At 38.1% G+C, this 27,790-nt stretch overlaps 1 protein-coding gene across 4 annotated transcripts in view; it reads left to right on the top strand.

Moving 5' to 3' along the window:
* Positions 1–683: 683 nt before the first annotated feature.
* LOC121295642 (glutamate receptor 3-like) overlaps positions 684–27,790 on the top strand; it is a 78,959-nt gene continuing 51,852 nt past the window's right edge. For 2 of the 4 annotated variants that reach the window (XM_041220555.1, XM_041220557.1), the window contains exons 1-3: positions 684–1,149; positions 1,798–1,956; positions 20,584–20,823. In XM_041220555.1, the coding sequence (XP_041076489.1) occupies positions 1,062–1,149; positions 1,798–1,956; positions 20,584–20,823 (487 nt within the window). In that variant the 5' untranslated portion in view covers positions 684–1,061. The remainder of the gene's footprint in view (positions 1,150–1,797; positions 1,957–20,583; positions 20,824–27,790) is intronic. The other 2 variants (XM_041220554.1, XM_041220553.1) reach the window with 1 other exon arrangement.

The raw sequence follows: 27,790 nt of genomic DNA, 5'->3' as shown, positions 1-27,790 counted from the left end.
AAAGCAGAATAATCATAGTTATCATTCTGTTGCGTAAGATGTAAGTGTAATTCTTAAACATTTGGTTTACAGTGAACCGTGTGGTTTCACAGACCCTCGTTAGCTCTATAGTCTTGGACAAAGGTGACACCAGCTAGTCCAAGATTAATGCTAGTTGGGGGGCTGTGAGACCAGTCTCGCGTGTGTTCTACATCTGTAGGGCTTACAGTAAGAGGAGTTTTAAAACGGTAGCCTATAGTATACTGTAATCATTAAGGCGACATTGGGGTTAGCAGATCGTTAACTCTGTCTATACATACCGTGTGCAATTATTTTTATTTGAATCGTATAATGTGTATGCATAAGCACATGTTATATGCCGTAGTGTTTAGCCTTCTGCACGAATAGAAGAGATGAGTTCAAGATTTTTTTTTTTAATGACTGTCCCATTCCGTGCATTTGTAATGATATGTAAACGGTGATAGAAATTGGAAACATAACGCACTAGGTTATCCGGTTAGTGTACAAAGCAAGCGGGCGCAGTAGTTGTTCCTTTTTATAAGTATGCCATTAAGAAGCTCGGCTATTTCAAGGCAGATGGGGTCTTTGAAAACGCGACCTCTGCAGCTTTAAAACACAGTGACTAGTTGTTTTAAATTACAGTCCACGTGAAGCTAGCGCGTTTCTATTGATTGCCCCCTCAGTGTTGGCTAACGCGGCACTTGTGCTGTGTAGTCTGTCTCTGCAGTTGTGAGGATGCTAGATGCTGCTTTAATTCAACGTCAGATCAAGTTTGATCAATATCCCCCTGCTGGCCCAATTGGAAGAGCCTTATTCACAATCCTCTCTGGTCCTCCCGGTCTACCACCATCTTTGGGATACCTCACTTATTTTCTTCAGTGGCAGAGAATTTGATCCGCAACTCAGTTTGCATCTCAACCTGACTGGGGCACTGTGAAAGAAAAAGAAAAGAAAGGAAGACTGAAGAAAAAAACCGGAGGATTTCAGCGTTGCAAAGCTGTGAATATATGCTTCTGCCTTTTCACTTTCGTTTTAGGAGTTGAATTTAGAGGTTGGAGAAAATGGGACGTAACATTGTACAGACAGTCTTTTTTCTGTTGTGGCTTGTCGGTACATCGTTTGGTGGCTTTCCGAACACGATCAGTATAGGTAAGCAATCTTTATGCAAAACTAATAAAAAACAAACAAACAAACAAACAAACAAAAAAAAAAACACTGTATCGGTTTTGTTTCTTGTGTATAGCGTTAAAACAAAGCGAGCTGGATCTTTTTTGTGCAGCGGACATCAGTGAATGATAGCTAAAGTAATCTGTATTTAAGTTTGAAATTGATAAACTTGCTCCTGAGTCTGCAGCTCTTAGAAAGAAATATGTGCGGCATACACGAATAACCTACTAATCAAAGTGACCTACTTTGAATAAGAAATAAATACACTCTTACGCACCAGTAGACTAGCGCAAAAATCTTCAAGGCTGTTCTTAGTTGCTGCAGTTTAATAAGAAAGGTGATTAGAGTTGGATACCATTCACAATGCATGTAGCGCTTGTGAATATCTATTTAACAAGAAGACTCTTGTTATTCAATGTACATCTAAATAAAGCAATGATCTGTAAACTGCAGCTGCACGGGCTCCGTGCTTCTCAGCTCTGCGCGTTTACACAGACATACCTGGTACATGCAGTAGTACATACAGCAAAGACCATGGTGTGTTTGGCTCTGTTTTATTAACAATTAAGCGGTAATAGAGCATCCTCTCTTTTTAAATTCTTGATGTTGTCTTTTTTTTACTTGTTTTAGGAGGACTTTTCATGAGATCTACAGCGCAGGAGCACAGCGCTTTCAGGTTTGCCGTACAACTGTACAACACAAATCAAAACGTGACCGAAAAACCCTTTAATCTGAATTATCATGTAGATCACCTCGAATCATCCAACAGTTTTTCTGTGACTCATGCTTGTGAGTACCCCTTTTGGATTTCGCTAATGCTTGGTTTTCTTTTGTAAGCTTTCTATGTTTTGCCGGAGGACAGTAAGCTTTTTTCTTTTTCGCTTGAAGGATGTTTTTTCAGCCCTCCTCCGTCCCCCCTCTTCCCATCTCTTTCCTATTGCTGTATGTAATAAACGAAGGTACAATATAAGAACGACTGTAATACATAAGGGCAGTGTTAGTAAAAACATTCCGATGGCATCTATTTAATTAGTAGGCTACTGAGTTGCAATGTAGTTACGGTTTATGGATGTAGCTTCTATGTAAAGTAATTCCGTGCAGTAAGTTCACTTGCTAGTTTTGACCGTGCAGTACTGCAATCTAGTAAAGTACAATATTACATTAACAGTGCCTGGCTAAAAATATCCTCATTTATTTTTTATGCATTTATATATTTATGTATTTAAATAAAAAACCAAACAAATAATTAAAATAGGTTGGCATAATAACCCAAACCTTCATAACAAAGACAGACGCTTAATACAACTAGTTATTAAACTTATATAATCGGTATAATGAAGCAGCGAAAATATAAACCATGAATTAGTGAAAATTATTTTTGTCGTTTTATACCGCCCAACGTCTACGAAGGTAACACACTAAGAAGAAAGAAACAAAAGGAAATCTTTTTTTCTCCCACAAACAAGTAGTATTTTTTCATCAAAGTTAAATGGTTTATATATATATATATATATATATATATATATATATATATATATATATATATATATATATATATATATATATATATATATATATATGTGTGTGTGTGTGTGTGTGTGTAAAGCAGTGCAGAGAAAGTAAACATATAAACGTCAATCTTGTTAAACACTTGTGTCATAGTCGGTAATGTAGTCTGCACAGTATATTTCACTGCTGAGGTGCAATCAACATTTGTAGGTCATATTCTCTCGATATGTAGGTCATGAAGTAAAATGCTCACATGCATTATTTTTGCATTCTACTAGCTTAATGTCCCTGGAGTGTTATTCAAAGGTATGCTGATTCCATTCCGATAAGGACCTAGAGTAAACAGCTAAAGCATTGACATTAAATATACAGCCCTGCAATGTATGTGTGGGGCTTGTGTAAATGTGTGTGTGTGTGTGTGTGTGTGTGTGTGTGTGTGTGTGTGTGTGTGTGTGTGTGCTTGTGTGTGAGGAGGTTATGGCGCAAAGCCCACAACACGTCTTCTATCAGGATTTGTACATTTACTTGCTGGATAAGGCACCATTTCACTGCTCAGCTGGCATTAGCAAAATGACAGTTATCATGAAGTAATCATGTCTGTACAGATTCAGTGTGGAACTGGAAGCAATATCAGGTGGTAATAACATATCCCATATTCCCATAGTCAGAGTTGGAAACCCTTACTGATACGAAGACTAGTAAAGGAAAACCCTGCAGGAGAATTTATTGTTCTCCATATAATAGGCTATAGTATATTGATTGAGGTGGATTCTGCTGTCATGTAAATGCACAGAACAGTTTCTTTATGGAAACGCATTGTATTGACAATAAAATAGCACTGTGAAGTGTATATCAGCAGTAAACACATTAAGTAAAATTATTTATTGCCATAACTGTACCTTATAAATGAATTGGTAACATGTTTCAAATGTTAAATCCATGTTGAACTCTCATGCTAACAACATGGGTAAGTCAGTACTGAAGGGAACTGATTTCTTTCACTTACATACTTCTGCCATGCAGATGAAAACTCATTGTATTAGCTTGGATGGCTCACAGCCTAATTCAGAGTTGGTGATAGCCTTTGCTATTCAAATCAGACCTGATAACGGGTAGTATTGTGTAAGTATAATCTGTCGTTATTCTTAGTTTACAATGCTTTACTTAATGGTATAATTATATAACGGTATAATGTGCTGAGCATTTCATAGAGTTACAATGTAGTGCTTTGTCTAGTGCTAACTGGTAGGACCAAGATGCAAATGCTTATTACCTGGCATGGCTAAAAATAGAATCCTTTGACCAAGGTCGTGGAAGGTGGTCTTCTGTAATAGAACTATGCTTTAATTGAATAAGCATTGCAGTGTGTAGGCTTGTCCCATTTTAATGCTAATTTCAAATGGTCTCCTCCAGTTTTGGACTATATCATATCTGTATGGGAATCGCTACACCACCAATGAAACATGCCCATGCCATTTGAATTCTAAATAATTGGATTAGCGATTTCAATGCAGCCAAGATGATGACGTTGCTGGAATGCTGGAATGATTGATTGAGTATTGCAGACTGTCCATTTGAACTCCTTGTGTTCTCTTACTTTTTTTCTGCAAAGTGTAATTGCCTGCTGTGTAACCTTCCTACATGTTTAACATCATGTAACAATACCAACTGCACAACTAAGGGGTTGATTTGATCCAACTCTACTTAACTCAACCACATATTTTTGATGCAGCCCAGGGTGATTTCCTAGTGCTGTAAAATGCTCTAACAATATCCAGCTGTTTCCCTTTGGGGTGTAGATTGATCGAATGAACCCCTTATTTAAGTGGTTTAAAATGATTAACCTAGTGTATAAAAAGCATTGGTCCAGAAAAAATAATAATTATATCAATTATAACATTGTATAAAACCAAACTTGATTAAAAGGTTCCTTTGGTAAGTGAATAAAAATTAAAGAGCTGTTTGTATTAATGAGGCAAGAAACAGATCTTTTGATGTACTATAGGGCCGTGAACATGGGTTGTGTTTTGGTTTTACACATGCATTGTTTAAATTCAATAAAGGAGTAGCGGCTATCTGGTCATAGGCAGAACCAATTTATGAATTATTAATTATGGCTGTTGTAAACCCTTTATTTAATTAAGCTGTTATCAATGCTAATGCACAAAAGGATTATACAGCCAGTAAATACTTAACAACATCACTGTCTGTCAGGATGGTCCTGGCATTGTGTGAATAATATTACATTGAATTGAAAGACTACAGTAATTAAAATGCAATATGAAGGCAAGGAAAGCAATGCATCTGTTTTATAGAAGGCTTTTCACACCGACAAATATTTGACTTGGAAATAACACCAAGTATCTTCATGTCTGGTTATTGGAACCCATATTTGAATATGACTAAGACATGAGCACCAACTCTAAGGTGAGGAATGAAAGTGTACCGGATAATAAGAACACTGGCGGAAGAAATACGTTATTGTGTATAGTTCAGTTAGTCTGGAATAGATGACTAATTTAATGTTATTATGTTAGCCTTACCCATACCAAATAGCTGCGTCAATATATTTTCTACCATAAATGCGGTGTGCTTTGCATGCTTCTTGTGTAGAAGGTTTAATTGTGCTCATAATGGAATGCTCCAGTGAGCTGTCTGATAGCTTAGCTCTCCTGGTATTAACCTCACAACAGGTTATGCTTAGTTCTGAGCCGTTTCTTCTTCAGTGGTCTTTATCATCATCACAATCATCTGCCCACAAGTCAGTGTCTGAGGGACTCAGACATACTGGAGACCTTAACTTTGCCATTGGCTTGCAGGGAGCAGTCCCAGGGAACTAACAGTGCTGCATCTTTCTTCTCTCCTCCTGTACTGTACTACAGTACATCTCCCCCCTCTGCAGAATCAGCTCATTAGCACACAGATCTCATATTCCCTGGCATTGCAAAAATTGCTGCTCTACACCTTTACAGCCAACAAATGCTTATGGATAGAGATCTGTTTGAAAAAAAAAAAAAAAAAGGCTAGAGAGAGAGAGAGAGAAACAGTAAACTCAAGGTTAGCAGCAGTAGCATTTGCTGGCAAAGCATTGCCGTCAATAAAAGAATCTTTGCAATTTCATGCATGTTGCTCATGCAGCAAGAGGCGAGGGAGAATAGGGCCTGATTGTAGAATCTAATTAATCCAGTGACAGACTCTTTGCTAAATCGAAACGGCCCATTGGGAATCTGTGCTCCATTCAATTTTATCACCAGACGTCTTATACAGTAAATGTCCTGTCAATAGAATAAAATTTAAAAAATCCACTAAAATTGGAACATGCTCAAATAAAATTATTTGAGCAATTAAAGAAATATGAATATTTGCTCTTTAGATGTGGCGTCTTATCACAGTAAACATCAAAACCTTCATTGTTAGCTGTGAGTCACTTCATTTGTTCATTAACTAACTGCAGAGGTATGTTGTTTCGCTGCTTCCCTCTTCTCGCGTGTTGCCTTGTTTCTGATTGTGTTGAAAAGGACATTCTGCAGCAGTGCAATGATGACCTTGAAGCGAATTGTACAGACTAAATTCTGTCTTGTATTGCCTCAGTGCAATTTCAGCATAATGTAGCATCCAGAACTAGTAAGAAACCAGTTCAGTGCATTTAAAGGATGTGTAGCAGGTAAATACATTAGCTATCCGAATGCAAGGCTGGGTGCGATCTGGCGACCCCGTGCACCGCAGGTCCTCCTCTCATCGCACTGAAGGGGCACACTCCGTGCCGGCAGTGTATCACACAGCACTGCCCATTACCCTACCTAATATATTATTCAGCTCTTTTACATTCATTTTGTATCCTTTTTTTCAGTCATCACATTCTGGCGAGCGCAGTTGAAAGCACCCCTATAACCATGACAGAGCTTTCACTCTGCAGTATATGAGATCCACATTTCACTTGTCCGCTGCAGTGCTCTGCCTGTGGGGGCAGAAGAAATACCTTATTTGCTGTAAGTGGTGCAAATGTGCTACAGATGAAATAAAAAAAGTCTGTATCAGGAACTGATAGTGCAGCAGCTCACTGGATTTGATGCTTGGGCATACCATTCTTTTAAATGCAAAAAACGTGTGATTGGTATAGAAGGAAGAGCGTTTCCAGCAGCCCCTCCCTTCCAGCACTAAAGCTATGCAGTCTGCATGTTAATAGGTAGAAATACATTCATTAACATGCTTTAAATGCTTTGCAGCACTTGACGTGCAATGGCCACGACACAGTGCATTGAGAGACTCAAGATTAAATATTTGTAGGTTGTCTTGTTATATTTGGCATTATTACTGCATACTGTATTACTGTACACAATCTAGTTTTCTTCCTTTCACACAGTGTACAGATCGACTTTAAGGTTGCAACAGCATGCTGCCGTTCTGTAAAAACAGGTGTAGTTCATACAGGAGCGCCCCCAGAAACCTTTCACATGGTATGCACAGTTGAACCACACCAGCATCCCTTCTCATGCCGGTAACGACTCTGCAGCGCCGTGCTGTAAAGGGTTTCAGCCAATCAGTGCTGCATTTTTGTTCTTTCTTCTATTCTATTGAACCGGACAATAATGGATAGGTGTGTCTTACAACTTTTTAAATTACCAAGTAAAATAATAAGACAGTGCAGGAATGCATGGGGCTGTGTCCCATAAGACAGCACAGGCCCTCTGTAACAAAAAATGTAGAGTTTCTGTGAGCGTTGTGTGGCGGCTGGCCCACATTTAAACGTAGCATGTTCAGTTATGCGTATGACACTATCACATTTAAACTTTAGAAAGAGATCTAATCTAGGCGCGTATAGGCTTACTACAGCCATGGAAGCATCTGTATGCTACAAGGAACATTAGTAGTGATCATGTGGCACATTAAGATTGCACACATGCCTTGAAATACCCACTCAACTATTAAATCCGTGTTAATGCATGTAGATGTTTGTTTCACTTAATAAACAAAAGACACAATCTGGAATGGAGAAAATACCTTTAAGACATGGCTATTAAAATTAAAGTGATCGCTTGCTGTAATGAAAACAGTGCTTGTCTAAAAAAGTGTTCCTTTAGCCACCTATAAAGGGTAATGTACAGCACCTGCGTGTGTGACGTTTTAAAACACATGTTTGTTTCAGCAGTAATGTACGTTCTACAGTGTTGCAGTACACAGTTGGAACAATGCTGAATAAACTAAAAAAATGACTTTTTTTTGTCTTTTGACTAGAAGGACTCAGGACAGTTTCTTGGTTGAAATAATCACAACAATTGATAATCTTTGTTGATTTAATAGCATGGAAGAAACATTTTTGCATAGGCTTGGTAGCATACAAAAACTTGAAATCTCCCTCAGTAAGATTTTGATTATTCAAGTTTTCAAGTTTGGCAGCTTGTTGCAGTTTGATACTTGTGGTTTTGTGTGATCCACCTGCTACGTCTCGTCATGATTTCTTTGCATTGCTTACATCGTTTATATTAGGCTCTTGATCAGCAGGCTCATAAGCCAGTGGTAACTGAAACTGTTCTGTATGAATTATTAAATCAAAGTCTGATACCCGCAGATTGAAAAGACACCAGAATTGTGCATTGGATATTAAAGACATGTGTAAAGCAGTGTGGCTGGAGGGCAGTTTTATGATAAAGTACAGAAAAGTACGATAACACAAGTGCAACAATTAATATCACCAAGAAATAGCACAATCTAACCTTCTACCAATTGCACTTAACACACCAACTGCTTATCTGTTTAGCTCTCTCTCTCTCTCTCTCTCTCTCTCTCTCTCTCTCTCTCTCTCTCTCTCTCTCTCTCTGTCTCTCTCTTTCTTTCTCTCTCTCTCTCTCTAATCAATTTTGAAGCCCACAAAGTGCAAAGTGGAAAGTGAAGTGGTATCTGTAATAATATCAGTAGCATTTGCAGGAACAGTCAGTTAAGTTGTTGTCCCAGGTGCAGCAGTTACTTGCTAGCTTCATGCTGTTATAATGATTGTATTCCTTTTTAATTTGCTTTACCTTGGCCCTTTCTTCAGAATAGGGCCCTTGTTGCTGACAATTGACTTGTTTTGCAACAAAAGACCCATATATTGTGCTTTTAAAATCAACCATACAATGCATGCTTCTATTTCTATAACGCCTTTTCTGGCAGAATCTTAAACCACTTTAACGACAAAGAGTTAGCAAACAGGGGTAAACAAAAAGCTAAGGCCATTAATTCTGGAGTCTTGGGGCATAGTAGCTAGACTTTATTTTAAATCCATTTTTTAAAAAGGTTGGTTGTTTTTTAATCAGTGTCCTGCAGCAAAACCATATCCACAATCTGTTTAAAGCCTAGAAAGATCAAAGCCAGCTGGTTAAGAATGAGCTGAAAGTGTCTGGTGCAAGCAAGCAATAGCAAACACGATGATGAAAAAAAATAAAATCCTTTGCTTTTGCCTGTGAAAATACTAATGGTCAAGATTTAGTTTCTTTACCTTTAGCTGATTTCTATTAGTCCTTGCCTGTGCTGTCCCTACACAGTGTCTCATTCTTCATCCTGTCACTTAGCTAATGGCATGTATCCCCTCTCCCTTTTATTGGATTCTCCAGATTTCCTCCACACCCGCAGATGGCTGCTTGGCCGGCACATTCTGCAGTCTGCTGCCGTGCATCAAAAATGTAACGCAAAATAAAGAATCATTTCTCTTTTCTGTATTAAAACGGGAGTATTAGTTACAGACCTGATGACGTATGCTAGCGGAAAAAGAATGTTACCACAGGCATGAAGATCTCTTTCTGTGCTTCCACCAAATAAAGATTTTTCTAAATACACCAAAATGGATGTGCATACATCTTACGACTGATTGAGGTATAGATATACAGTTAGGGAAGCATTTACAGTATGGTAGTCATTTTAGTCATTATAGTAGTCATTATTCAAATGTATGCCTGCACTGTTTCTAAGTCATTGAGTTCAATTCATTTTATAAGCAAACATTCCTGCAGATTAAAGCATGATCCTGATGGTCTGGTTCATGCAGAAGCAGCCTTCTCGACCCAGCCAGCAGATTCAAGTTCTTTATGACAAGAAGAAATAAGCGGTTTCAGTCACTGAGTTCTGCAGTACATTCCCGGTGATGCCTCTGTTGTGGTCATTTTCAAACGTGCATTTCAACATCTCAAAGCATGTTTGAAACAACATATTTTAAAAAGGTCATGTTTTATTTTATAGTGCTGAGTATTACTGAGTACTCCTGCCTTTACCCTGGAGTGGAGCATTAAAACAGTACTGCCCTGACACAGGCTGATGAAGCTGCACACCTCAGCCCACTCACACCTCTTGTGCTCTTGTGTTCCCGATGCCATCTTTGCTGTGGGGAAACAACAGGTGCAAAAGTAAAAAACACAATTATGGTAATTTGTGGAAATCATTGGAACATTTTAATTTTAAATGCAACATATTTGGAAGGGTTGTTAAGACACATTTAACACTCTCAAGAACTATTCAATATTTGAATCATTAAAAAAAAAAAAAAAAAAAAAAAAAAAAAACATATTTTGGCAGGCTAATTTGGTCCAGGTTTTTTTTTTTTTTTCTGGAAAAGAAAAAGAATGGTACTGATGCATAATTCAGTATTTAAAGTTGCAGGTACGGTATGTTATGTATCACCTCTATACTGTATATATCCTTTTAGGGGCACTGCGTGTGTAAGTATATCATGTTACGTTTTCTATCTGTGCTATACTTCATTTTGATATAATAAAGAATACAAATCTGCCTTCTTTCATACGAGAGGCAGAATGCTTTTATAACAAGGCATGCCTGATTCAGCCCTCACAATGTAGTGTGGTAAACTGTACTTAAGCAAAGCCATGTGTTGTAAAGCATTATAAATGATAGGCAAGCATAGTGAATCACTGGGAAATATAATAAAGCAAGGTAAGAACAAGGAAACTATATAAAAGAGCAGTAAGTGCATATTCAAGAATGGGAAAAGCATGGTAAACTGCAACATTACTATACAAATATGTTGTTCTCAACTTGTAATAAGGGCTAACTCTTATTGGCAATGCAGTGTGACTGAGTTTGATGTTTGGAAATCTAAGAGTTAGGTTAAAAGTGAGTTGATTGGTAGCCATTTTGTATATACCTTTTTAAAGCTAGAGCTGTCCCTGTATTGACCCTGGCATCAGCCTTTGCCCAGTTGAACCACAGGCTTCAATACCAAAGAAAGCACACAGGAGCACCCCAAGACCCATTCCTTTTAAAGCTTTCAGGGATTACTGGTGTAAGGTGAGGAACTGAAGTGTGCCATGAACCACATACCCGACCTTCAGAAGTGCATATTAGAGCTGAAAGATTATGTAGCCTAGGAAGGGACATAACAAGAAAGTCCTCTTGGAGAGTCTAGTGATATAAAATGACGGTTGCACAATGCCCTGTTCATTTCCAGCCATGCTTTCACTCTCACATAGCCTTAAAGCCACTAGATAAGTCTTTAACTGCCATGTGGTCTTGGGCGTTGGAGTTGCCCAAGTTATTGGTGTGTGGAAGTTTAGTGAACTCAAAGTGACCCACTGTCAAAAACTTGGGAAGATGTTGAAAGGAGATTTCATTCTGTTGCTACCACTAGGAGGGCTTGGAATAAAGTGACCCAAGGAAAAACAAAAAAACAAAGAGCAAATTGAACAGTTTTCATGACTGAGACGGCATCAGCCTAACGTTCAAGTCTGAAAGCAGCAGCTTGTCCAGTGACCATGCTGTGACCCTCCCCTCCGAGACCTGTCTACAGTTCAAGAAGGCAATGAAATACCATGTTTCTAAGTTTCAAGAAAAGTTTTAAGGAAAAGTAAGCACATCATCTCAAGAAAGCTTAGTAAATATGGGACATGGGACACATAGCCCCCCCCCCCCCCCTCCCCAAACCTCTCAACAAATACCACACATAAAAAAGCTAATTATATTATAAAATGTTTCATCTGAGATATAAGCTTGTTTTGATTTAGAATTAGGGCTGTCGATTAATCACAGTTAACTTCTTTAATTAACACGTGCATTTTTTGGGAGATTAATTTTTTTAACGCACATTAATCGCACTCCTGTCTTTCCCCTCTTAGCATACCATAATTTATTTCCTGCAGCCCCATTTTAGTGCATGCCAGGACTGAATGAGTGTAGTCATGATTTGAATATAAAATTAATCACAGAACCGCATTATGTAGCAAAGCACTCAAAGTGAAGGACTTGTGAATGGGAAGCTTATTTTTTCAAAACGTTCTGACAGTTCATTGGATAGAAAGAGGGTTGCTTCTATCTACTGTCAAAGTGAGTTCCAGTATCACAGAAGTGCATCTAGTCTGCTGTACCACCTTATTATTATTATTATTATTATTATTATTATTATTATTATTATAATAATAATAATAATAATAATAATAATAATAATAATAATAATAATAATAATAATAAACTTAAATGAGACAGGTGTAGTAACTGTATCAATTAAATATGCGATTAAAACCAAGATTAATTTTTTTAATTTCAAGATTAATCGTGATACATTTTTTAATCACTTGACAACCCTATTTATAACCCTATTTATGAATCCTCCTGGGCTGTGCAAGATACCTGTCACAGGTTGAGACTTTTGGCTCATACTGTATGTTTTGTGTACACTGGGATTCTTTTCTGATGTCAGGTTTATTCCCATTTCGAATCACTTTTCTGGTGTCAGGTTTATTCCCATTTCGAATCACTTTTCTGGTGTCAGGTTTATTCCCATTTCGAATCACTTTTCTAATGTCAGGTTTATTCCCATTTCGAATCACTTTTCTGGTGTCAGGTTTATTCCCATTTCGAATCACTTTTCTGGTGTTGGGTTTATTCCCATTTCGAATCACTTTTCTGGTGTCAGGTTTATTCCCATTTCGAATCACTTTTCTGGTGTCGGGTTTATTCCCATTTCGAATAACTTTTCTGATGTCAGGTTTATTCCCATTTCGAATCACTTTTCTGATGTCAGGTTTATTTCCATTTCGGATCACTTTTCTGGTGTTGGGTTTATTCCCATTTCGAATCACTTTTCTGGTGTCGGGTTTATTCCCATTTCGAATCACTTTTCTGGTGTCGGGTTTATTCCCATTTCGAATCACTTTTCTGATGTCAGGTTTATTCCCATTTCGAATCATGTATTTATCACAATGGGATCATGCACGGAGATGCAGCACATGTTCATGAGACAGAGACGTTTTCATGCTCAGACATATCTTCAGATGTGTTGCTGGATTTCAAAGTCTATTATGTTGTTTTTTCGTTTAGTTGATCAATGTTATCTTAACTAGAACCATTGCTTATAGCTTGAGTAATCTAACTCAGGTTCCATGTTTATGTATTTTGTTTGTAAATCATCTTTAATAAACTCTTTAATTATTCCAGGCACTTGATGTTTTTCAACAACAAAAAATATTGTTTGAGTTGTTTACCCTTGCTACCCTTGTTTACGCTCATTCATTTAGAAAACAATTCTAAAATGATTAATACTTAGCACATTTAAAATACAGTATATATACATACTGCACAGCAAGAGTGAAAGATGAGTCAGGATTTGATGAAAGGTGAGTGGTCTCTAAGCCACCGAGTCTGTAAATCTGTCTGAATTAGGATTACACTGAGATATCGCTATGAGGGCTGCCAAAGGAGCAGTAGAGGAATATTGTGACGGCTGGACCTCATTTGCTGCGGGATTGCAACGATACAGAACTGATGCAATGCTCTTTCGCGGTGCACTTCAACAGTATCAGATCACAAGGGTCGGAAGAATAGCCGGCTCCAAAATAGAAAGGCAGTGAGATGTAGCCGACAGCATTCAACTGACTACAGACTGAATTTTTAAAATCTGGCTCTAGAGGCTACTGGTTTTATTTCACAGCAGTCTACAGTAAATGCAGCATCCGCATGCCTTTTGACATATAATCTAAATCACGTCTGCTTACATTAGTCCTGAACATTGACCTTAACTCTGCGCTTGTCAAGATCAATTAAAACAATGCAAACGAAGGGCCGCATTGCTCAATAAATAGGATGCTTCCAGATTTGATACTGCTGCTGAACTTTCTTTTTGCAAACTGCGGATTGTCATTAGTTGAGCAGCAAGTGTGCCGGGAATTTCAGGCAGACTTGTCGTTCTCTGATCAGTTTGTTTTAAGTGAACGTTTTATCGGAGAGGTTTGTAACAGATTGACATTTTATCATGTGAATGCTTCCCATACATCAGATACAGTCTTTTCTCACAAGAGGCAGCTCTTTATATTGGCGCATCAAGGCTGTCACTTAAGCTCATGTTTCATCAAGTCGCTAAACCTATTAGCATTTCAATAGGCTTAATCCTTTCAATAGGCATTTACAATGCTTACTGATACAGCGTCGTATAGTTACATGGGATCACTCTGCTTGTGTTCTGCAACTTCCTAAAAGGAAGTACTGTGAAGGTGTTTTCTTACTGCAGCTCCAGCTGTGCATGCTGCAGTGGTAGCGGTTTCAAGACAATACTCATACATCACCCACTGACAGGGGTTAGGCTCTGTGAATGTATAATACACCATGTATGACATCATCTCAGACCAGTTGTAGCAAATGTGTGTGTGTGTGTGTGTGTGTGTGTGTGTGTGTGTTTGAGTGCCTTGCTTGGGAAAATAAGTTTAAAGTAAAGTATATATATACAGACTATATATATATATATATATATATATATATATATATATATATATATATTATATATATATATATATATATATATAACTGTAATAATATTGACTAATAATATTGAAATGAATCCTAGGGAAATGCTAGGCAATGCCAACATTTCATGTACAGGGCTGCAGATTCTGCTCTATTTGTTTTCAAAAATATGATTACTCCTGTCAGCTCCAGGTATTGTAGGGTGTGCAGTTATCAGCAAAAAATGGCATTTAAAATAAATAAATAAATAAATACTTTTCCCAATCCCTTAACTGTTGTACTAAACAGAGGAGTGTTACATAAATTAGATAACATAGAATTAGATATAAATTAGATAACCCAGAAGGGATTTCAGCCAAAACAGTGACAAAAAAACCCAGGCAAATCTGTGATTTGTTTGCATATGAATTAATGATTTATCATGTGATTCAGCTATCAAAAGCAATTTGGATTCAAGTGGATTGGTTTCAAATACATAGGAATAAATGAATGTCAGCTGGTGCTGTGATTGGCTGAAAGTACCAAGAGTATAGAATGCATGAGATGGAATTCTTATTTGGCTAATTTGCCTTAAAAGATGCAAGGAAACCCTTCCTCCATTCTGTGGTACAGTTCTGGGGATGGTTGCTGTCCCTGACTCCTTTCCTCTGTGTCTGTATGACACAGTGTGGTTCTGTACAGTGACCGATTGTTTTTGATAGATCTTGGAGGGGATCTGAGTCATTATAGTTACCCCCTCTTTTCCCACTCACACTAGAAAAGATCAGCAGCTCTATGCTGGATTGAGATATCTTGTTTTTAAAGAATGAACACACTTTTTTAAATTAAAGGTCAAGCAGCGTCAAAAGAAGATACAGCCTTCTCAAGTCACTGCCTGGTGAGCTTCTTAAAGAGCATGAAAAGAGAAGAAAGAAAAGTTGTTTTATTCACCTCCGTTAATCAGGAGGTTATCATTGAGGAGTCCGTGCTGTACCACATGGAGAGCCCTGGGTGTTCCTTAAAGCTTGGATTTACAAGCTGGTTAAAACATGTTAAAAAGTAAGAGCTGAGTAAAAAATAGGTCAGTGACGGATTGATTTTTAACCTTCTGTTGCCTGAAGTTCTGCAAGAGATGCATAACCGCTTCATCATTTATGCGTGGCGTACTGAAACAAAACAAATGGATACATTGTTTTATTTAACGTACACAAACATTTAAACCCATGCCATAAGCCTTCGGTTTGACCGGATGCTGGATATCATGCATTTTGCCTCTCACAGAGCATCTCCATACAGTATTTCTCCACTCAGTGGCTCTCTGTACTATATCCTCAACTTTCCTATTGATTTTCATTACTCACCATGGCCCATTTTTAACACAAGCATAAATCTCAGAGATCCCACAGATGTCTTGCTGAAGGGGATTCTAGACTAGACAGGAATTGACCTCCTTCTGTGGATTAATAAGGGTGTGATTCTAGCCACTTTGCAGTGAAGTATTCATTCTCCTCCCTGGCTCCTCTTCTTCAGAAAACAATATTCCGCCCAGGATGAACAAGGGGCTTAAACACTGACTTGTTATTTGCTACAGTGAAGCTTGGAAAGAAAGGCACACGACTGAGTGGTCTTTGTTGACTGTTTCCAAAAGGTTTCCCTATTGTAAGCTGTTTAGTTCAGAGCCTGTATCATATTATAGTTATTACGTTGGACAGCAGATTTGCACATCAAAGGAAGCCTTTCTCCATAGACAAAAGGCTGAGTACAAGTATCAGATTGATAGTTAGTACGGTAGACAGAGGAGTAATAAGAAGACCCTTTTATGTCTGTGCATGTACGGTACACGCTCCAGAGAAGTCCATCTGGGGAGGGGGTAAATGTAGTGAAATAATAAGGAATTATAGTGTCATCACGGAATTGCCTGGAGGCTTGACACGTGTCAACTACTCATTCAATCTTACAGAGAAGATTTGGAATATCGCCATCAGCAAAAACCCTTCCTTCAGATTGTCTTATCCTTGGTGGCATAAACTCTCTCTCTCTCTCTCTCTCTCTCTCTCTCTCTCTCTCTCTCTCTCTCTCTCTCTCTCTCTCTCTCTATACAACATACACATACATTGTGTATGTTATATATATATATCTATATATATATATCTGTTATAATATATATATATATATCTATATATATATATATATATATATATATACAGTAGTTTGTCATGAACATTTGAACTATTTTGGTATTTTTTTTATTTTTGTTTCTGTGAAATAATTTGTTTTTCAATTACATCGCCAGGGATAACATTTTTAAAACACAGCTGTCAATGTTATTCAAACTGTTGTAGGAAAAAAAGTCGGCTATGTATTCATTTAGTCATGGGGCCTTTTCTTCATTGCTTGCAAAGAAGTAGCCTGAATCAAATCTAATTTATTATGCATACGTGCTCGGAAATTTGTGTGGGATTTTATGCCAACTGAAAAAACAAACAAACAAAAAAAAAAAAAAAAATTTTATATATATATTATATATATATATATATATATATATATATAAACACAGTCATCAGTGGCTGTGCTGTTAGTAAGAAGGGATACACAGTAAACGGCAAAAGGACATTTATTTCCCACTCAGCTTCTGGGACTGACTGTCCTCTGTGACTCAATGTCTATGCCTTCATCTTTCACCCCACACCCCCCCGGAGGAAACTAGAAATAACTGAACCGTGCAGATCCTTTTGAAATGACCAGTATACATTGCACAAACAGCGTGACACATTTAGTGCTCGCCCCACATACCACCCCCTAGCCATAAGTGCCACCTCTAGGGCTTTCAAAATGTCACAGAACCAACACCTTCGTTCCATTAAATATGATCGGGAGGATTTAGAAAAGCAGTGAGTTTCAGAGAGAGCGCTTTTTAAATTCCTTTTCCAGAGTAACTCCTTTAACCTTGGTAACCTTGTGTTAATGTAAAGTGGTTGGATGTTTGTAAAACAACAAAAGCAGCAGCAGGGACAAATTGATTTCCCGACTGCAGCGCTGAGGCACAGAGTATCAACCTTCCAGAATCACAACAACTACATCAACGGGAGAATGCCCTGGCGCTAGCATTCTGAGAGCTCATCTCCTCCTTGTAACTCAACTGGAAGTGGGGCGTGGGGTGCCTTGACTGCTGTCTCAGTAAGCCTTGGTTTTAAACTGCCACCCAAGAGCGTTTGAAAGGTTAAAATAAAACAAGCCAAAATATGGTAATATTACAAAATTATAAAATAAGCTATTGGAGAGCGTTAACGAGTTAAGAGACCTGAGGATGAGGGTTAGGGTTAGGGTTAACCTTAGCCAATACTGAATTTTCCACTGGAAGGATTTAGAGGACTGAAAACGTACAAATAAATAATTAAACTGTCAGTTTTGTGCTCTGAACCTGTGTCTCGTCAAACGTGTAGCGTCGGAACCCAAGTGCTCAAAGTGTGTCTGAAATACAGATTCCTTGCCGCATTATAACTGCCGCGGATATAACCTGTGAATTGCCTGCCAATCCTCATTCTACCTCTGTGCTGTATTATCATTGTGAACAGGCTGTGGAGGCAGATCACAACAGAGAGTTTTCATTGTGGAGTCGCCTCTGTAATGAAGGAGACAGTGTTCTGTTGTGGATCAGGTTCTCACCACTACGGGTCATGAATTCAGAAGTTCAGTTTCAATAGCGGTGCCTGGACCAGGGACCGGTGTTTTAGCTTCACCACCAAGGATGTTATGGTATGCTAGCATTCATTGTGTGCTTAATATGAATCATGATATATAATCTATAATTTGAGTACTGGAGGATAGCAGTAGCCCTGCAGGAAAATAACAAGAAGTCACAAGGAATTAATTCCAGCCTCACCGCAGCTCCTCAGCAATGATTTTAAAGCTGATGTGGGGTTTTTTTGGATGTTAAAAATACTGCTGGAATATTGAAGGGACCAATATAGAATCAGCCAAAAGCTAAAGTTATAATAGCAGTTTAACTGATATTCATGGGTAAGCTTTCTAAATCCCACAATAAATACCATCAAATTCTCCTTTTCTATGAATAAAATAATGGAAAAAAATCCATAGAGGAAATCAGCTGGCAAAAGACCATATTTTTTACGCCAATTCTGATCTGTATTTACTGTTATTCTCACTCTGATGTGCACTCTTAAACTGCAATCTGTACCTCCTGAAACCATGGCCCTAATACAGGAAAATATGGTCGTTTTAATCTGCGTTCTGTTTTACCAAGTAATTGCAAGTGACAAATTATATGTTACAATATCTCAATAAAACATAGGACATAATTTTAACAAAAACAAAAGACATCTCTAGGAAGCTGCAGGCCAGAAGTGATGAGCATGCAGCAGAGAGCTACAATGAATGCCGACAAGTGGAGAGAATGACAGATAATATTAATGAGTATTGAGTAGACAGACACTTTCTATAACACTTGGAATGAGGCCTTCCAGTTTCACTGTGCCTTTAAACATTACCGATACAGGGTTTAATGACTTGAGGCTACTTCTGATGTTTGCACAAATTCACAAAAAACTAATACTAGGCAGAGTGAGGTGATTAGGTTTTCTTCACTGGCACATCACTGTACAGCTAACATTTAAATGTGTTACATTTTTCAATTATAACTCTTTCTTTCTGTACACGGTTGGCCAGTGGTTGCAGTTGTTTTAAATTGGGCTCACACCAGGTGGCAGTTAAAAGGACTTTCTAGGGTCAATGCTGCTTTCATTCAGCCCATTTCATTGCTGCAGTTGTCATGGTCTGGGTTTGCGTTCTGATTCATCTGACTATCTGCTGCTCTTAAACAATGGTTGTTTGAACTTTGTAGATTTCTACCCTAGCGGCCTATCGCATATCATACAACAAGAGCTTTCCATGAAATTCTTTATGCTCCCGGAAATCGGTGTATGTGAAACATACCGTTTACCATTGCCGTTTACATTCCTGAATTAGGGTTGTGTTACTGCATCGTTTTAAGTTGACAATTCAAATAAAAAAAGCTGAAATGCGTTTCCAAGTCAATAGAAATGATTAAAAGGAATCTCAATTGGCTGAATCCCCTAGAAGAGTCTTGGCCCAGCCTGTCATGACAAAGTCGAGGACATTTTGGACTTCAAGAAAAAAAAGGAAAAGGAAAACAGGAGTTTGAGCCGCAGTGACATTTACTGCAAACAGTTCCCCTCTTCAGGCTAGTTCAGATCCCTGTTCACTCTGGAGGAGGGAGCGCATGTGAGCCAGAGATACTGAAATCCGATCATTACTTTCCTGAGGGAAAGAACAAGAATATAGGGCACTGCGTTCTGAACATTTTTCATCATTTGTGCCGCAACTGCAGTCCAATAATTACATTTCCTGCTTTTGATCGTTGTTTATGTCCTTATAATTAGAACAACAAGCTGTTTGATGATGGTAAAACTGCAGTGTTTAAAAATAAGTAGACATGTAAGTGAAAGAAAGAAAGAATGAATTTGCTTTTCAACTGAAGATAACGGCAGTGAATGCAATGAGTTATTGTGACTGTGACTCAATATGCATTGTTAAAATGCAACATGGCAAAAGGGATCTGTGAACAAGAGAAACTGATGAGGCATGGCCCCAGACCAGGGAAAGTGTTTTGTGCATGAAAACACTTCCTGACTCGTAACATCTATTTGGGGAATCCCTGGCTTCAGTTCATTGGTTTGTTGTTTTTCTGTTCGTCTTCATAAATTAAAAGCTACTTTCTTGTCATATTTTGTTCTAGTATTTTCCCTTTAAAATGTGTGTTTGTGTGTACCATTAAGTTTTTTTTAGGTTTATTTACTTGTCAACTACTAAAATTCACTCACAGCTTGAAACACTCTCCAGTATTTTAACTCTGACAGCTATAGATATTGTTATAGACACACAATCACAAAGCCATTGAAACTAAATGGACTTGAATGCACCTCTATAAAAAGAGGTGGTTTATAATCTGAGAATAACTAGAACTGTGCATATAAAAATGGGTCTGAGTCATTAACTTCCTGGTCTGTTCCTTTTAATGTGTGTCCTCTCTTTTTTTGTTTTGCATTTTCCAATTATCTCTCTAACGTGTGTTCTCTCTCTTTCTCCTTCTCTCTCTCTCTCTCTCTCTCTCTCTCTCTCTCTCTCTCTCTCTCTCTCTCTCTCTCTCTCTCTCTTTTTGGTTCGTACCAGTCTGCTCACAGTTCTCCAGAGGAGTTTACGCCATCTTTGGCTTTTACGACAAGAAGTCAATGAACACGCTCACCTCGTTCTGTGGGGCCCTCCATACTTCCTTCATCACGCCCAGTTACCCAACGGACGCCGATGTTCAGTTTGTCATCCAGATGAGGCCAGCGTTGAAAGGGGCCATCTTGAGTCTCCTTGCCCACTACAAATGGGAGAAGTTTGTGTACCTTTACGACACAGAAAGAGGTAGGTACATAACCTGCCCCTAATTCAGTTTGTATTTCAGTTTACCCTCGCTGTCTTGTTTAAATCTGCAAGAGGACAGATACATTGCAGAAGGAGTTTATATAAAACAGGAAGCTCCAGTAAGGGTGTCATGATTGTCCTGCTTCCTTGTTGCTCTGGCTTTCTTAGGGATTCCTGATTCCAGAAACAAATCATGATCTCTTGATTTAAATTTCTATCAATTATTTTACAGGACAAATAAATTTGTTTACTATTTTCCTAGAAAGCAACGTGAAGGGTGCACAGCAAGTCACCCTGTGTATGTGTTTGTGTTTTTTTTTTTTAATCTGGCTAAAGCACCTGATTTTTGGACAACTTGTTTATATCTTAAAGCATATTTCCATTTCATCGGTGGGATGATTGGGAACTTGTTTTTTTTCCTTGAAAGAACTGATTCACATAAATTCTTAATTTGTCTCAATTAGATTTATGAGGGTCTATAGTTGCCTTGACATGGAAGCAACATAATGACATATTGACACAGAAGCCTGCTGTTGTTGTTTTCGGTTGTTTCTTTTTACTGAATAATTGCTTTAGGTTTTTTGGGCTCAGGCTATTGTATTACAGTTTTTAGTTTTCACAGTATAATCACTATTGAACGAAACCTGTTTATGAAATCCAGTTAGTATTTTTGTATATACTATGCACTTATGTTCCTTAAGATCCTTAAGTTTCTTAAGATCAGTAAGCTTTATTTGTTTTATTTTTCTGTAAAAAAAAAAAAAAAATCTCCAGAACCCACTTCACTGATGCACACCAGCAGTTTCCCTCATTTCTTTTATTCCTGTGCGTTTACGTAAATCTGATTTGGGATGTCATCACACATGCATGACTGAGTTCTTCTGGAACTGTTATCTGTTCCTGATATGTACAATTGAAATAGCAGTTTTATTAGTGTGGCGAAGATGAACTAAAAACATACATATCAGAAGTTATTGCTGTACTGCATCAAACCCCTTGCTGTTTTCATGCCTGACAACACTTGGATTTATTGAGGAGCCATCTTGATCAGAAGCCATAGCTTACTGGAGCCTCTCTGATCCCTTTCCCGACACCAAAGAGAATTGAACACAATGAGCAGACAAAACAGAAACACTCTGTTATCCTTTGCACTATGCCAAATAAAATATAGACAAGCAAACTACCTGTGCACCTACATACAGAGGCTCCTTCTAATTATGTTTAATTGCACAATGCCCAGAAGGTTAAAAAACATTTCTGCATACATTTAAGAGTTCATGGTGTTATAGCCAATTGTATTCCGAAACGTCTAGAGGAGGCCAGAAGGGTATGATCAAAGTTTGCTGAAGATTTGTGCAAATTCTAGGCAGTTATCATGTGTGACAGACAGATGGACACGATCAGTTCAGAAGAGTCTTCATTTTCTTTTTAAATGACCCTAATGTCACATTTACTATTACCTAATTATTTATACTAAAATTCAGGGTGTCAGTGCAACACTTGTGCTGGCAAATTGAAACGTGACTGATGAATATGTGATTAAAGGAGACTGAATTAAAGTACTGGAATTGCAACAGCCAGATATGGAGATGGAGTGGACAGCAAGTCATTGCTGGTATTTGGTAAAAACTGAAAATAAGTTTTAAATCTTTATTACTGAAACCAAACTTGATCTGCCTGCCCAACAATGATGATGACATTTTATAGCCAGTTTCCAGAAACCGATGAATGGATTTTCACACTGACTGTAGCTGTAACTGCTGCTCCAGAGTAAACTGTGATTTGTCATTAGCAGGATTTTCTATTTATTTATTTATTTATTTATTTTGGCAAAGGTTTTCTGCTATTTGCTGGATTTGTGATATTTAACTAAAGCTTTTCTCAAAAATAATTAGTGTGGCAACTGCAAACTATGTTGTGGGGATAGTCTGCTGCCTGGTATTACATAAATAAATAAATAACAAATAAATAAATAAATAAAAAATAAGTCAAAGAAGGCACAGACAGATGCTACCAAGGAATTATATTTTAATGTAGTGTAAAACTGAACTATTGTAGGACAGCTATCAATTGCTACTCTAAAAATACCACATCTTATGCATAAAAATCCACGAATTAGAAATACCACAAGTTTGTTAAAAATCCACTTAATCTTCTATACGTTCAAATATTACAATTTGTTTGTATTATATATATATATATATATATATATATATATATATATATATATATATATATATATATATATATATATATATATATATATATAATATATATATATATATATTTAATATATATATTGTGTTATAAGTACGTGGTTAGAAAGTAAATTTATCACATGAATGATGTGGTGTGTATATACACATATACTGGAAAGAAGTTTGTAATTCTCAAAGGAAGTTAAAATAAATGACAACCATTGACAGATGCTAAATGTGGTTGGCAGCACCTGAAACCAGTGGTCTGTTCACCAGACTATGCTTAAGCGATTGTGATGGGTCTTCACAAAGAGGTCTCAAGAGCCTGGATGATAATGGAATTGTGAATGACTGCTTGCGGGACTTAGGCAAGGTACAGGGATATCTTTATGTCTGCGATACCAATGAAAACGAGCGACACCTAAGCTGTCACATTTTCTGCTGATCTCCCAAAACACTGCGTGCTGATCTCAAAGCTTGAATGCTGCCAGGAAGGTACAATTCAAATCACAGCTACAAAATAATATTGCAAAAGCACCGGAAGCCATAGTAGAAGTACAGTATTTCATGTTAGATTTCGAAATGTCATGTTTTTCAATGTCAGTTTTTCGTTAATAGGGAAAACTACAAAGCGGTATGTAATTCAATGTGCTAATGCGACATTGTTCAGCAGGCTTCATTCGACTTCATGAAGCCGTAGCTGTATATACATACATGCATTGATTGCTTTTCAGTATAGTGTGTGCCTTTTAGAACCTGTAGACACTGACTGGCTATTGGAAAGGTTGCTTGCTTTCACCTGACATTCGTGAGGGCAAGCTATGAAGAGCAAGAGCAGAATGATTTGCTGGGTGGAAGCAGAGGCCAGCATCCATTTCAAAGTGTGACATTGCATTACCCAATAAAGCTGAAGCTGCGATTGGCAGTGATTGTTTGCAGTTTCCATGTTACTGATATTGAGCTGGGGGCTGTGAACATTGTCTGTATATAAAAGCAAGCGTGTGTTTGTGAGAATTGTTTTGTGAACATGTCAAGTATGGTGTGACAGCAGTGTAGAACTGAAGCAATGCAATTGACTCTGCTAAACATTACTTACATTGTCTTGTGGGTGACGTGCTTTACATATGTTTGTACGGAAAATGATAAAGTGAGATGCTCTTGGATTCCCTTTATTTAGCCTCACTAAAGAAGTGCTGCATTTGAACTCATTAGAGTATCTGGTCTTTATTTATTTTTTGTCAATGCAAATGCGGCATATTGGAAGGTTTGGCAGAATGACATTTGATAATTACTGCTAATATCAGTCCTGAAAACTGTAAGTTTTATCTACACAAAAAAAAGCCTTTCCCATACTGTTTTAACACTACATATACAGAAAGTAGGTTGGGTGCCAGCACGTCTATTTGGTTTGGTATGAATTCAATGAACTTGACACTGTTGGTTGCCTGTCTGGTGTCCTGCCCGCAGAAAAAAATCTGATTAATTATATGGTGCTAAACGCCTCAGTAGGCTGGCACTGCATTGGAACACAGGCTAATTACAAGAGTGGTAGAAAGAGGGGTTATTCCATGGCAGAGCCCTCCCAAATGCATGCACCTTCTTTGGTATTCCACATACTTCCATCACGGTAGATTTATTTTTCCATTGCAGGGGGTGCTGTGTGCATTGGCTGAATGTATTTTCTCATTGACTTAGTGCCAGTGCGTGCCTGAGTGGGAAGATAAGAGGGTCCTTTGAATAAAGCAATGCAAACCCAAGGGCAGCTGGTAGAATGGTACCGCGGCGGGTAACCTTTTCATCTATTGGCATGTGAATAGTATCACAGATGTATGAACTAATACATGCTGCTAATCCATGGTAGTACTCTGTAGTATCAGTAGCAGTGTGCTACACAAAATGTGTTTAAAATCCATTGTGTTGCAATGGCTGGCACTGCTGCGTTCTGCTAATGGTTCTGCTAAAGTTTCTGTGGAATGCACTGGCATTAAATATTCTGTAAGAGCGGAATCCAAAAAGGGTTTATTTTGAATCATACCAGGCATAATGCCCTCTTTCCAAACATCAATCTGTAATAATAAAAAAGTTTAATAATAAGTGTTGGGTACTGTCTATTGTGTATTAACTTCCAAGCTCTGTTTTAGACTTAGTGTCTGCAGAATAGTCTCAGGTTAGCTGAGGTTACAGAGTGAAGACCACTTGGCCTATTTTTTTCCCCAATTAAATGGTGCTTGCACTTCAAAAGACCTGCTCCCTCAATTTACAATAACAGCACTGTTTATCTGCAATTCATTTCAGCTTTAAAATAATGAATAGTGCCCATGGAATTGGCCAGCACAACCGGAACATGAGGCAGAGGGCCAAGTTGATTTTGAATTGGCTAATTAGCTGACCACACTTAAAAACCTTTCCTCCCCTGTCAAAAGTCAAATCAGAGGTTTGATTCAGTGGCAATGCGCTACCTTGCTCATAAAAAGCCTACAGCACTTTCCCCTTTTGAAAAACGACTCTTCTAAGCAGCTGCTCAGGCTAACATGTGCTACAGCTGGGTGCATATTATTTTTTCTTTGTGTTTTTCCCGTAGTCTGTACCTTATCATTTTATATTCGTGCTGTGCGTTACATTAAACTCTTCAGCGACCTGTTAACCCTTCACTCTCCTGACGCAACCCTCTGAACGCTAAACTCTTTTCTTGGCTCCTGTTGTTTTCCCACACTAACAGCAAACAAACAGCTAAACAGTGTTTCAATGGCACTTTTTCTAGTAGAGCAGTCCTTCTGCATTCCTCGAGCAAGTTTGCTTTATGGCAATCCTTATAGGAGCAGCTGTCAGCTAGCAGTTTTCTTAATGATTTGTACCTATAATGCATTGCTTCTGTTAGAAATATTTTGCTGGGGGGGAGGGGGGAGCAGAAATTTTAACTTGAGCAGTTAAGAGAAACTCAATGAACATACCTTTGTGTCGATTCGTGTTGTGAAAAATGGTGGCTAGAGTATAATTCTGCCAAAGTGATTCAACTCTTTCTGTCATATCTTATCCAACATTCAGGTCACCATTCAGGTGTTTTGAAATGGAAATTAGCTATTGTTCTGAAAAGATAATGATGGGTGCTTTAGCATTTTCTTTTTTTTACAGCAGTCTCTTTTAATAACCCTGGGAGAGAATATTCACTTAATTACTGCTGCTTATTATGATGCCTTAAAACATGCATCATAAAAATGTCATTGATCAAGGTTTTAAAAACTTTAAATTCACAAAAAGTCTTGTGAATTCGAGTGGAATATTAGCGATTTGAGTGATGCACTCAGTTAGTATGGGCTTTAAAAGAACATGTATTGTTTCTTCATCCCCAAACTTAATAACAGACTTCATATCAGGAATGTTGTGTGCTAATGGCTCCAAACCCACTGGGTTTCCAATGGGCTTGCCTGGGAATACACTGGCATTGAATACACTGGTATTGTATTGGAAACCAGGGAAACAATGTTGAAAGGTCTAATAGATGAATCTGTTAAGAAACAACAACAACAAGACCCCAGGTGGACGTGACGGAGCGTGTGAGGTGCCGGTATTGATAGGAGTGATGGGCAGGCGGGCTTTAACTGCTGTAATAAAGCTGTAATAAAGTTTGGACATATTTCAAGAATACAGTCTGAAGAAGAGCTGCGATTTCTCAGTTGGATTTTAATGAAACATTGAGCTGCTGTTGCTGACTGTTCCGTTTTAATGGCAAAGCACCAGCGAAGCCTGGGCATTGTGACATCACAAGCCTGCCGCGTGCAAGCTGAGGTATCACTGTAGACCTGTCTGAAACACTATCTGTCTTATTGGAAAGAACTGAGGTGTGTAACCCTTAGTGCCGAATGTATGTGAATCTTGTCTCTACTGGAAACTGACTCATTTACTAAAAGAAAAGCAAGAATCCCCCGCGTTGGGAACCCTAATTAGCAATCATTGGCCCTTGCAACAGAAGTTGGCACCAGCTGAATTAACTCATTGGCATTCTTGTCACACAGTTGGTTTGAAGGAGCCTTACTTTTTAACATAGAGCAGCTTCCAGAGCACCTACAGTACAGTAGTTGTCTATAAGAATGAATGTTCCTGTCGGTTCTAAAGGGAATCTAATCCCTGAAAAAAAAGTATTATACACGAAAAAAAGAAGTTGATTCTATTTACCTTGAGAAGTTTGTGAAGCTAAATTTAATGCTTTGAATGAAGGTGAAGGAATGATGTTGTTTAAGAGGAATTGTGAATGTGTAGGAAACTCAATGAAATGCATGGGAGAAATATTGGAACCAGCTTTTGTTTTTCTACTTAGAAGCATCCTAACATCAATAAGAATGTGTAACAGAGATCGAATAATTCTTGGTGTTAGATCTCCTTCCTGACCTGTGAGGGTGCTGAGTAAAGGGAACAGAGTTCCGTGGACTGGATGGCCCAACAGTTCATTCCCAGGGTTAGGCAGAAGTCGGTCATCTGGAAAGGGGACTGAGCTATGGTACACTAAATCATTAACCCAGAAGGTTAACGTTGTGGCATCCACAGATTAGAGAAGCGGGCATGCTCGTTAACCAAGGGGTCATGGTTGACGGTATATAAAGGGGATGTAGTGAGGTGATCTGTTCCTTTGTAAATGTTTAGACCAAATCTAAAAGGAGACATGAGTGTTCTGTTTGTTACTGCTGTCGTGTCTAAAAACTGTTTGTTTATTGTGATTAGATAGTTAACACGATCCGGAGCTGTCACCAAAGGCCAGCACCAAACCGGACAAC

Source organism: Polyodon spathula, chromosome 20, assembly GCF_017654505.1.
Source record: "Polyodon spathula isolate WHYD16114869_AA chromosome 20, ASM1765450v1, whole genome shotgun sequence".
In the NCBI taxonomy this organism is placed as follows: Eukaryota; Metazoa; Chordata; class Actinopteri; order Acipenseriformes; family Polyodontidae; genus Polyodon; species Polyodon spathula.
Note: the sequence above shows the minus strand (reverse complement) of the source record. Positions and strands in the feature narration are given on the sequence as shown.